This window comes from Prionailurus bengalensis, chromosome A3 (assembly GCF_016509475.1).
Source record: "Prionailurus bengalensis isolate Pbe53 chromosome A3, Fcat_Pben_1.1_paternal_pri, whole genome shotgun sequence".
Lineage (NCBI taxonomy): Eukaryota > Metazoa > Chordata > Mammalia > Carnivora > Felidae > Prionailurus > Prionailurus bengalensis.
Genome location: NC_057354.1, coordinates 113,521,510 through 113,533,516, shown reverse-complemented (window position 1 = coordinate 113,533,516; position 12,007 = coordinate 113,521,510). Strand labels below are relative to the sequence as shown.

Genomic DNA, 12,007 nt, shown 5'->3' with positions numbered 1-12,007 from the left:
CAGTCCAAGCAACTAGAAAGTAGAGAAACAACACTAGGACCCGAGGCCTTTGACTCTGAGTCCATTTTCTTTTTAGTATACCCTGTTCCCTCTCACAGCGCAGCAAGTTTTAATATCTAGGAAGCAGGCTACTGTCTGTTCATCGGACACTGTAGGTAAACATTTTTTTCTGAAAAGAGCGTAAGTAGAGAGGCACTCAAACAGGTGGCCGACCCACAGATGTGGACTGCCAGTGGCATGCTGTCTTTCAGGTTCCTTTATCATCAGTGCTAGATGGTATTTTCTGTAAATGGTTCCCATTTTTCTAATCCCCTAGCTTTTCCCACTTTCAGTCAAAGACAAATGCCCATTGTCCTGCTGGCTCCACAAGCACCAGGATAAATCCTAATTCCATTCTCCCTGTCCTCTTCCTTCATTTCCTGGCTGTGTGTCTGTGTTTTCCAAACACCATCATCAATCAATAAGACGTGTGGAAGTCTGTAAGAAAAACACCTGGTCTCGACATTGGAGCAAAACATGACCCATTTTTCTTAATGCATAAGAATCGGTCCTTGTTTCTCCTGTATTTGAAAATAATGCACTTCAAACGTTGGAGCCCTGAGTTTTTAGCCTTGATGTGTGGAGAATGAAATGCAGTCTCGTCTTCATTTCTAAAAGCAGCTGAATTTAATCTGCCTCAGTCAGAACTAAAACTTCACCTCCCATTGTCCTCACATGCCAGAGTGGCATGGTGACATGTGACTGTCCAGACCAGCCCTGCAGATGTGTCTGTCATCAGGAAGGGAGATTTCCTGCCAGGATATAATGCTGTGCTTCCCATTGCTGCTGACAGCAGAAGCCCCAGACCCAGTGGCTCCAGGGGGTAATTTTTAAACTTTTTTTTTTTCAATTTAAAATTAAAATCAAAGCAGCACCATCTGTCATAAGAATCTGCCATGCCAGGGAAAGGACTGTGATCAATGGCCTGGATCTTGTTGAGACTACTTAGTGACGGTGTCCCACACCGTCTTTTCATAGCTTTGATCAAGAGCTTAGCATTTGTCGTTGGGGAGGTGAAGAATGCATAAGGGGGGGAGGCTTTGAGGTGTGAATATTTCCATTTCCTGTTCATTTCACATTCATATTTGGCCGGATCCTGGATGAACACATTGAAAATTGTGGCTCATACATGGTATTTGCCTCCCAGAGCACAAGCTCTGGTGAGCAAAACTATTCCTTTGTATCGGTTCCCAGACAGCTAGGCGATTAATAGTTGTTGATGTGCCTAAGGGTGTTGTGGAGAAGGAAAAAGACCCTAGGGAGAGTATGTGTTCATCCCCGCAAGTTGAGCTAGGTGAAACGGAGAACCAGTAGAGGCTCGTGCGCTCTCGTGGGAAGTGGGTTCCGTACTCTCTGCCGACCATGATTCACTGTGTCCCCCAGCTGGAGTGTAACCATGCCACAGGACTAGCTGATCACCAAGGCTAGAATGGGCTCTGGTTGTAGCTTGGGGTGCACAGAAGCCCAGCACGTTCTAGAAATAGACACGTGCCCAGGTCCTGAGGAGGCTGCCTTGCCAAAGACTCAGAAAATTCTGTGATATTCCAGTTGCTCCCCTGGAAGATGATGAGAAACCTGTCTACTTGAGATATCTCTGAAGGATTCAGGCATACAGTAAGAATTGTTGGACATCACTGTGTCTTCTACTCTGAGTTCTGTTGGTCTGGTGTCAACAATATGCTATTGCTCTCATTGCCTGACCAAATAATTGTATCTGTCAAGGCAGTAAATGATTTTGTCCCCAGTTGTTTGAGACAAAGTCCATGAAGACCTCTTTCTCTGTTTACTGTTTACATGGAGTTTCTCTCCATGTATTAAAAAAAATTTTTTTTATGTTTATTCTTGTGAGAGAGAGAGCATGAATGGGGGAGGGGCAGAGAGAGAGGGAGACACGGAACTTGAAGTGGGCTCCAGACTCTGAGGTGTCAGCGCAGAGCCTGACACAGGGCTTGAACTCACCAACTGTGAGATCATGACCTGAGCCAAAGTCACCTTAACCGGCTGAGCCACCCAGGTGCCCCTCTCCATGTATTTAAAAATTCCAAATAATCTTGAAACAATATTTAAAACATGTAGAGAGTGACCTTCATTGGTCTTAATGTACTGCACACTTCTTTGCCTGCTGACAACTACCTGTACGTTTTGCTAATACTGAAATTGCTTCTTTAGCTGTCTTTGAAAATCCTCATTTATTTCCAGTGTTCAATAGAGACTTAGAGATTTTTACCTATGAGAGAAATCGGAACTTCCGTTTTCTTGATGATTCAGAATTTATGAACAGTTCCGTAACAGTATCTCATTTTCATACATCAGTAATACAGAGGTAGGCGAACAAGAATTATTACCCCCATGTGACAGGTGTGGAAACTGAGGTCTGCCCCAAATTGCTAAGCTGGGAAGTAAGTGGTCCAGTCAGGACTTGAGCCCCAGCTTCTTGCCTCCAGAGCCCATGTTCCTTCCATTACCCCACACTCGCTTCGCCCTTGACCCTGGCCAAGAATGAGAGCAGATGTGCACAGCAGGAGGGGCAGCATGGATGGATTAGGGTAGACCCATCCATGCTCCCAGAAAGATAACTCAAAATGCATGTCCTGGTGATGATGGGAATGTAGCGCATCTTCAAATACAAAAGAGCGTACATTTCGTGCAGAAATCAGTCAGTTTTGAAAACTGACCAAAACTGTTTTGAAATTGGGAATGCTTAATGTGTTAGAGAAAGGAAAGCAGCAAAGGACAGTAAGTTCTAGAATGTTAAAAATGCGTGGCTGAGGAAGAAAGGAAGGGAAAGAAGATATGGTGGTCCCTGAAGTTTCACCCCCATTCGTCTGCTCCCCTTTACCAGCCTGGATCCAGCCAGAAGGCTTCCTTAGGAACCCCTTGGTAGTCCCCAAACACAGCTTACAACTTCTTTCTTGATGCCTTTGGGTAACCTCTTTAAAATGAATACAAAATACCTTTTCTAGCAAAGGAAATCCTACTTGTCTTCTGAATTTCAGGTCAAGCGCCACCTTTTCCAGGAAGCTCTTCTTCCTCCTCCTCACTCTCACATTTGGGCCCTTTCTTTTGCTCTGCTAGATGGTGAGAGCTTGAAGGGTAGGGACCAGCTCGTTTCATGGTGGAAGAGGAAGACCCAGACCTAAGGGCCAGACAGCCCCCAACAGCCCTGTGTCAGTCAACAGCTCCAGACCTTGAGTCTCAGGAGGTTTCCTCTACATGCAGATGTGTATAGGACCATACTCAGCCTTCTCTGGATTTAGTTTTACAAAATAAGAACATGAACTTATTTTTAATATCTCCTCTTGATCACAGCCGTTGCTTGGATATAAAATACCAAACAGTCTCCCTTTCAGATGTGCAACAAATATATATATTAAAAAAGCCATGAGAGAAAATGACCTCAGCTCTTGAAACTTGTAAATATTTCAGCAATCTTGCTCTCACAGGGAGATCCCTAATTCTTTTTCAAACTTGAAGGAGAACTGACAACCGTTTGTGTTCTCTTTGCTTCCAGTTGTGTGTGGTTTTTTTGGAGGGAAGGGTGCAAGTCAAGGATCTTTTTTTTTCAGGTTCACCTGTTTCCTTAATGAAATTAATATTTCTTATGAAATCATTTCAGGCAAAAGTGTTGGGGTGTCTGGGGTCTGTATGTTGTTTCTGGAAAGCTTCCCCACAAGGAGAATTTGAGGAAGGAGCAACCATCACCCTCCCCCCACCCCCATTCAGTGTTCAGGGTCTTTTCTGGCCTTGGGCTTGCTTTGTGCAATTCTAGGAGAGAATTGTGTGAGTGTGCGTGCGCACACACACATGTACCTCTGACTCCTTTAAGTGGGGGTAGGGGGTGAAAGAAAGCCTTGAGAGGTCACACCAAAGCCCTAATGCATTTCTTTATTTTCATATGTCACAGGAGGAAACAAAAGAGAGTAAAGCCCTCCCCCACCCCCCCAGTCTGTGGTCCAGACAGATGTGGTTGTTGCCTTGTGTGACTGTCCTGAGTGTGTCCATCCAGTCCTGGGGCCACCGGACTGACATCTCACAGTTTTGGAAGAGCTACTGAAGTCTGGGGAGCCCCAGGATTTCTTCCATATGCCAGATAAATCCTTGGACAGTATATTTCCATACAACATGTATTGAGAACATGAAGCCATCCCTTCTAAAGCTTTCTTCTCTAGACCTGCCAAATAACTCTGCCCGTCAATTCAGGCAAGGGCCTGGGACGGTGAAACGCCTTGAAAACTCAGTAACCCTGGAACAAATGAAAAACCAGTGTCCCATGTGGTGGCTGGGTCCTTGTTACTGCAATACTACATTCATACAGACCAGGCCTTGATTTTAGAGTTCTAAAAGTTGCTCTTAAAATAAAATGGTACCTACTGGCATCCTCCCTTGGTTACATCTTTTTTGGATCACCAGAGATACAACTTTTTGTCTCTTTTGAGTGAAAACATACCTGTCTGTGAGAATGACCAGTCCTTTAAAATGGTAACACCTGTTGGTTTCAGGTAAAACCATTCTTCCAAAAGGCCTGTAGCTTTCTGAGCTCTGGCTCACTTTTCAGTTCCTTCCTCTCCTGGGATACGTTCTACCAACTGTTCAGCTACTGTTTTTGGTCTTCAGTGTAGAGTCTTAATTATGCTGTTTAGCTTTTCATTGTGCGTGGGTGGATACAGCTCCCATAAAGAATATGTAGACGAGGTCTAAGATCAGTGGTGCACATGTGTGCGAGACAGGAGCATATGGTGGACAGTGCCCTGGCCGGTTTCTGTTGCTCTGAGCTGCGAGTGGGTGTGTCTAGGGGCCAGCAAACAGTGATGACGTCTCACATTGCTTTTCATTTCCTTCTTAGATGACTATGCCCAGCTGTGTAACATCCCCGTCACGGGACGCCGGCGGCCATATGGACGGGATGCCTTGGTTGACTTCAGCGAACAGTATGCTCCAGAAGCTGATCCCTATTTTATTCAGGACCGTAAGCAAAATTTTTCAGTTATGTTGAAACTAAAGTGACTGACTAAAGGTTAGTCAATGGTTCTCAAAAGGCAGCCCCTGGGAATTTGTCAGAAATGTAAGCTTTCAGGCCCCACTCTAAGACCTGCTGAGTTGGAAAGTCAGTTTTATCCATCCTCTGCATACTCCTTATACATGTTCAAGTTCAGAAATATTGGATCAAATTATTGGCATGCTGGAGGGTCTGCTGTTACTTTTACTTTCTTTAAAGTAAAAAAAAAATCATCTTCTAAGATCCATAACAAAATCATTTCTTTACTCATTACATGATGTTCTAATTTAAGGGTCGGGGTTGTCTTAGAAGCCTGATTATAATTGACATCGTTTTTCATATAAGGAAATGACATGTTAACTGTAACAAGTTGATCTTTACAGGTATTTTAAAGTGGAAGGTCAAAAAAATTGCTCTTCTGGTCAGAAATTGTTAGAATCCACTCATGATGGGATTTGTTAAGAAATGATGCATGGTGGCTTCTCCTGGTCTTGTGGGCAGAGATTTTCTGTGGGAGATGGAGTGTGCCTGTGTGAACCCTGTTCCTATTTAGGAAAAAAATGTCTGTGGGGCGCCTGGGTGTCTCGTTTGGTTAAGTGTCCGACTCTTGATTTCAGCTCAGGTCATGATCTCAGGGGCCCTGTGGGTTCAAGCCCTGTGCGGGGCTTCACAATGTCAGTGCAGAGCCTGCTTGGGATTCTCTCTCTCTTTCTGCCCCTCCCCTGCTTGCGTCTGTGCTGTCTGTCTGTCTGTCTGTCTGTCTCTCTCTCTCTCACTCAAAATAAATAAATAAGCTTTAAAAAAGAAAGAAAGGAAGAAATGTCTGAAGGTGTTTAACCAGGAGTGTCCTGGATGAGGAAGCCGTGCAAGCTAAAGGTTTCTATGGGGGAAACCACAGCTTTTCAAATACACAACACAGTATTGGTAGAGGATAGGTGGTGTCCCCTTCAGGACTGGCAGTGGGGAAATGCGGCTTCCAGCCGCCTTGTCCAAATCTCACAGAGGGGCCCTCCTTGCAGTGTGTGAAACTACACCAGATTTTCAAGACAGAGAATCCCTGCAGGCCAGGGGGTTGGAGTTAGGACTTTGGAGACACTGCTGAATGACAGACTACAGTGACGCCTTTTCTTTCTTGGGGCCCTGTTACCTGTGAACGAAGCGCACTAGCCGTGACCTGGTTCCTGAGGGCAACCCAAGCTTTGTGGCTACATTTGGCACTGCTTCAGTTCTGAGTCAAAGAGTGTTTCCTTCCTTCCTTTCTCCTTCCTTCCTCTTGTTTTTGGTGGATGCATACATTGATCGTTCAGCACAATGATGTGAAAACAGCATTGTATCAGTCCAGCTGAGTTAATTAACATGCCCCTGTATACCCCCCAGCCCCAGGTGTAGAACATTCCCAGCATTCAGAAGGCCCCTGAAGCCCTTTCCCAGCCAGGCCCCCTGCCCCAAGAGTATCATAACTTCTAATACCTGGGATTATTTCTTTTAATCAACAACATACAACCATGCACTATTTCACGAAATGTGTCGAAATACACTGGCAGGTATAAGACTGGGCATTTACAATATTGACACTTACCTGTGACTGTGTTATAGGTCAATAAACATTTACCTTTAAAAAGAAGAAAAGGAGAAGAAATATTAAGGTTGAAAGAAAGCCCAGCTTGCCTGCCCCATAAATCCAAAATAACAGGTTAAGTCTATATACAACAGTGACCCAATCCCATAGCTTCTATGTGCAGCCTCTAGCACATTAGATAGAGTCCAGATTCCAGGAATTTTCATGTTGAAATGTTCTGGCTCGTGTACCTTCTTTTTTTAATGCTGACGTTGCTTCAGTACTCTTTTAATTCACTACAAATGGTAAGAAATAAACATGTTGGTGTCACATCGATTTCCTATTTAGTAACAGAAGAAGTTGAGATGCAATTTTAAGACCTCCAGCACTGACTCTATCAATGGCCTTTAAACTTACTGCAATTTATGAGAAATAGCTCCTCCTTCCCAGACCAGGAGCAAGGACTTTGCGGCCCTTCTAAAGAAATGACTGTATTGGGTAGATAGCAACATAGAAAGAAAGCTGAGATTTCTTAATCTCCTGCCTTCTGGTTATTTAAGAAAATCGGACTGGTAGCCGGAGGCAGTTTTTTAGTTAAGGCAGAGTTTTATAAAAGTAGAATCTCCTAGAGCAGAAATCAGCTCTTTCTTGTAAAGGACTAGAGAATAAAATTTTTAGGCTTTGAGGCAGCCTCTCAGCCTTGCTAGGGTATCACGAAAACAGCCACAGACAGCATGTCAGCGAATGGGGTATCTGTGTTCGAGTAAAACTTTATTTACAAAAGTAGGAGACCACCACATTTCGAGAAGGGGCTGTCCTTCGCTGACTCGTGTAGAAGTATTTTTCGGAGTCTGCTTGATGTATGTGTGTAGAGTTTTCAATATTTAATTCCATGTTTTAATTTCTGTAATAATTTTTAACAGTTAGAAAGTCAAAACGATTTTGCCATGGTACCTGGAATTTGAAAATATAGATTAAGACTTTATTTTCTTAAGTATTTCTCAAACTGGCTTTGGGGCCCTGATGACACATTCTTAATGGTCTGTAATTTTTTTTCCCCTTCAAAAATTTTAAAAGTGCCTATCATGGATGTATTAATTTTTAGACACTGAGTTAAACCTTACAGCCCTGTCTAAACAATGTTATTTTGCTGCCCCCTGCAGTTCTGCTTTAGAATTACTTCAGAGACCAGAGTTATGGTCATATTTTGATTTTTTGGTTTTTCCTTTTAAAGCTGATAACGTGATGAGGTTCTGAAGGGGGATCCCACATCAACAGTGTTTTTGTATCACTGTGGATTTATATTTACAACTCTTCTTTCTAAAAAGAGAGCTAAATACTCTTGATGCCTGTTTCATGTGTTTATATTACTAAATGCTAGTTCTGAATCAGTTTAAAGATACCTAAACTATAAAAAAAGCCAAACAAGAACTTCTTTGTTTCCTTAAAAAAATAATTTTGACTTTCTAACCACAAGTATGATGTACTTTTCTCATTTATCAGGATGTTTCAAGTTGCTTTTACTGTCTTTATCCTTTGATCTCCTGAGAGCCCTTTTGTAAGGCTCATTCCAAAGCTAGAGCAAACAAACACAGGTTACACAGCAAGGCCAGCCCAGCTTTTCACTGCTTTTTGGGGAACTCCAAGTGAAAAACCACCGCCTCAAATTCTCATGGATGTTCTGAGCAAATGTCTGCTGAACTGTGATAGTCACTTCCATTGTTTCCATCCTGAACGTTGTTCTGACATTTGCCCTACTGAGAGCTCAGGAAATTTGGAATTTTAGATAAACACTTCTGTTTATTAAGAGCAAACCCAAAAAACCATACTTACTCACTTTTTATGCTTTTAATTTAGAACATCAGAATTCAAGATGTAGGGCTACTAATGGACAAACGATATATAAAGCTTCTACTATCTTATGCATAATGCTGCGTACAGATACATTCAGTGTTAAATTTTACTGCTGACTTTAAGACATCTGAAATAGGTGTCTAAAATATGTATATATGATGAACCACAATCTTAATAATCGTATAGTTTTTTTATAAGAATTTTTAAAGTTTATTTAATTTTTTTCATGGGGGGGCAGAGAGAGAGAGAGAGAGAGAGAGAGAGAGAGAGAGAGAATCTTAAGCAGGCTCCACGCTGTCTGCGCAGAGCCCAACAGGGGGCTCGCTCTCATGAACTGTGAGACCACGACCTGAGCCATACCAAGAGCCGGATGCTTAACCAACTGAGCCATCCAGGTGCCCCAGTAATCCTATAGTTTTAAAAGACAGGGAAAGAGGTTGCAAATTTCTAACCTGGCTCCTGTCTTTTCCTTTCTAGGTTTTTTAAATAGCTTCGAGGAGTTGCAGGCTGAAGAATGTGGCATCCTCAATGGATGTGAGAATGGCCGCTGTGTGAGGGTGCAGGAAGGTTATACCTGTGACTGTTTTGATGGGTATCACTTGGATATGGCCAAGATGACCTGTGTTGGTAAGGATGATGTGTGCCCTCTCGGCAGTTATTCTTTCCCCCAGGTGCCCTGTGGCCAGATCTCCTATAATCGAGTACATGTAAGATAGATTTGCAGTTTCAGTTTAGGAAGAGGAGAAAAATTCTGGAGATGGCAGTGATGGTTTCACAACAGTATGAATGTACTTCGAGAGGACAGAACATTCTAGGTAATATGTTTGACTCCTCTAACTTTAGCTTTTGACTCTGCAGCAAATAGTGTTTTTGCCCGGTACCTGACACAAGCATAAGGGAGTGTGGATGTTTGGGGGAAAAAAAATACAACTTTTATGGTAATCATTTTGGAGAATGTTCCTCCCACAACTACCTCTTCCTCTCTGTCTCTCGCATTGCCTTTGCTTCTATTTTTGAATGACTGGTAAGCATACATTAATTCTTCCTCATGTGCCCAATGCCATCTTCCAGGGCCTGGCCCTTGGCTTACAGGGTTTTCCTATTTCTGTGGCTCTTCCATTCCCTCCGGTAGCAACCCCCTTCCCCACTTGAGTTTTGTTTGTCTCTGTCTGCGGTGGGTCTGGAAAATAGGTAACCTGGGTTATTACAGGTGTTTGGAGTGCATTTCTTTCCTGTGGAAAGAAATCTGAGAAGGTAACTTGAGCCTTTAACAGGGCTGCCCTTAAGGCTCTCTGCTCACTTGTTTGCTTCTTTAGTGTATTCCTCTAGACAGATCTAACTGTTATTCTGTACCTGTGGAAAGGAATTTAGAAGGAGAAAAATTCCTCCAGCTTTCTTGAGTTTTGACTATAAGATGTCAAGCTGACAAAATGTTCCTGTTGTGTTAAATACAGGGAAGGAAATTCTAGAGCCTTCCAGATCATCTACCTTTTTCAGATCTAGAAAATCTTATTTATCTTGCATGTGTTTGCAACCGACGATAATGAGAAAGACTGCACAGTTTACTGGGGTGGGGGTCCGGGGGTGAGGAGAGTGGAGAACAGCCTGGCTGTGTTCGGGCCAGATGCCTTGCTGCCTCAGGTAAGCCGTAGGCCACGTTTCCTCTTGGGGTGGTACTGGAACTTCTTCACCTGCATGGTTTGGCTTGTTGCAGATGTAAACGAATGTGATGAGTTGAACAACCGGATGTCTCTCTGCAAGAATGCCAAGTGCATCAACACCGAGGGCTCCTACAAGTGTGTGTGTCTGCCTGGCTACGTGCCTTCGGACAAGCCCAACTACTGCACGCCATTGAGTACCGCCTTGAATTTAGAAAAAGACAGCGACCTGGAGTAAAAGAGGATCTACATAACCTAAGCCCGTATACTCTGCACTGTGTAAAGGAAAAGAGAGAAATGTATTATACTTGAGACATTGCACCTACCCCAGGATGTCAGAAACACGGAACCATCACAGAATTGCGTCTCCTCGCAAAGAAGAGGAGAGGATCCAGTGTGAGCCTGACTGGTGTGACAGACCAAATGGACATTTCTCTGAAAAACCAGTATATATAGTCTGTTCATATGTAAAATTCAGTGGAAAAGAGGCGGAACAGTGCTGTTATTTTAAACAGAAGGTTGTATTATGATGTTTTTGTTTTTGTTTTTTTACTATTGCTTGATTAAATTTGGCATTTAAATAGTGGTGGAAATATTTTATATAATTTTCATTTTTTGGTTGTGCAGTTCCTTGGCTGCTGTTTTTCTTCAGATTTTTTTTTTTCAAGCTCAAGGGCACAAGTCTTTGATAAAATATTGTTAAACTGTATTATAAGTATTGTTACACAGGGTTATGTTATTCCTGTTCTGGAGCATTTTTAAAAATCCAAACTGTCTGTCCTGTGGAGCAGGCAGCAATTTTGTCTCAAAACTTTTCTACACATTTGGAGGAAAATACTTTATATTTACAGTGTATCGTCTGATTTTAATGTCCATTCTTAGCCAAGCTGCTAGTAGGCATCAATTGGATCCTTTCCCTCATTAAAATGGAAGAATTAATGAGCTCATGTTAGTATTGTAATGTGTAAAGTAAGCCCAGCAAAATTTTTTGAAAACTTGATGATCCCAATATATTTACCATTGTATGTTAAAGCAAAATAAATCACCATTTTTTTAGAAAAAAAAATTCTACCTGGGAGTAACTGTCAATGAGTACCTGTCATATTCCCCCCACCTCATTTATTTTTAGGAACGGTTCTCTAGTAGCATAGAGTCTTTCACAGGTTAATTATTACATTTGTTAGATGTTGGTAGGGACTGAATGGCGTCCACCCGTGTAATTTCATATGTTGGTGTCCTAACCCCCAGTACCCCAGAATGTGAGTGTCCTTGAAGACAGGGGTCTTTAAAGTGGTAATTAAGGTTAAATGAGGTCTTTGGGGTAACCCTAGCCCAATATGACTGGTGTCCTTATAGGAAGAGATAGGACAGGCACACACAGGGGAAAGACCATATGAAGACACAGGGAGAAGACCACCATCTCCAAGCCAAGGAGAAAGGCCTCAGAAGAAATCAACCCTGCAGTACCTTGATCTCAAACTTCTAGCCTCCAGAATGATAAGAAAATTAATTTGCTGTTTAAGTCACCCAGTCTGTGGTACTCTGTTCCGGCAGCCCTGGCAAGCAGGACACGGATCCAGATCACAGCTTGATAGCACAGGAACCCTGAAAACAGCTTGCGAGGTTCTAGTCCCTCCTTATACACGTCTGTATGGTTTTGCGATTGTTAAAGTGAGTTTCAGAACCTACTTTTTTCTTAAGGAAAGCATCTGAGTTTAAAGAAAAATAACGAACCATGTGTAGGGGTACCCAGCCGAAAATCTCATTTAACATTTTCCTGAAATACAGGCTTTTGGTGTCTAATACCTGCAGTGGGAAGAATGATGGCACATCGAAGATATCCATGTCCTAGTCCCTAGAACCTGTGAACGTTACTGTATGCGGCAAATGGAAATTAAGGTT

The 12,007-nt window shown here is 42.7% G+C and overlaps 1 protein-coding gene across 13 annotated transcripts in view; it reads left to right on the top strand.

The window, feature by feature from the left end:
- Window positions 1-11,176, top strand: part of LTBP1 (latent transforming growth factor beta binding protein 1) — a 403,075-nt gene extending 391,899 nt beyond the window's left edge. For all 13 annotated transcript variants that reach the window (XM_043553208.1, XM_043553205.1, XM_043553212.1 and 10 more), the window contains 3 exons: window positions 4,883-5,005; window positions 8,925-9,074; window positions 10,162-11,176. In XM_043553208.1, coding sequence (XP_043409143.1) covers window positions 4,883-5,005; window positions 8,925-9,074; window positions 10,162-10,343 — 455 coding nt within the window. In that variant the 3' untranslated portion in view covers window positions 10,344-11,176. The remainder of the gene's footprint in view (window positions 1-4,882; window positions 5,006-8,924; window positions 9,075-10,161) is intronic.
- Window positions 11,177-12,007: the final 831 nt, after the last annotated feature.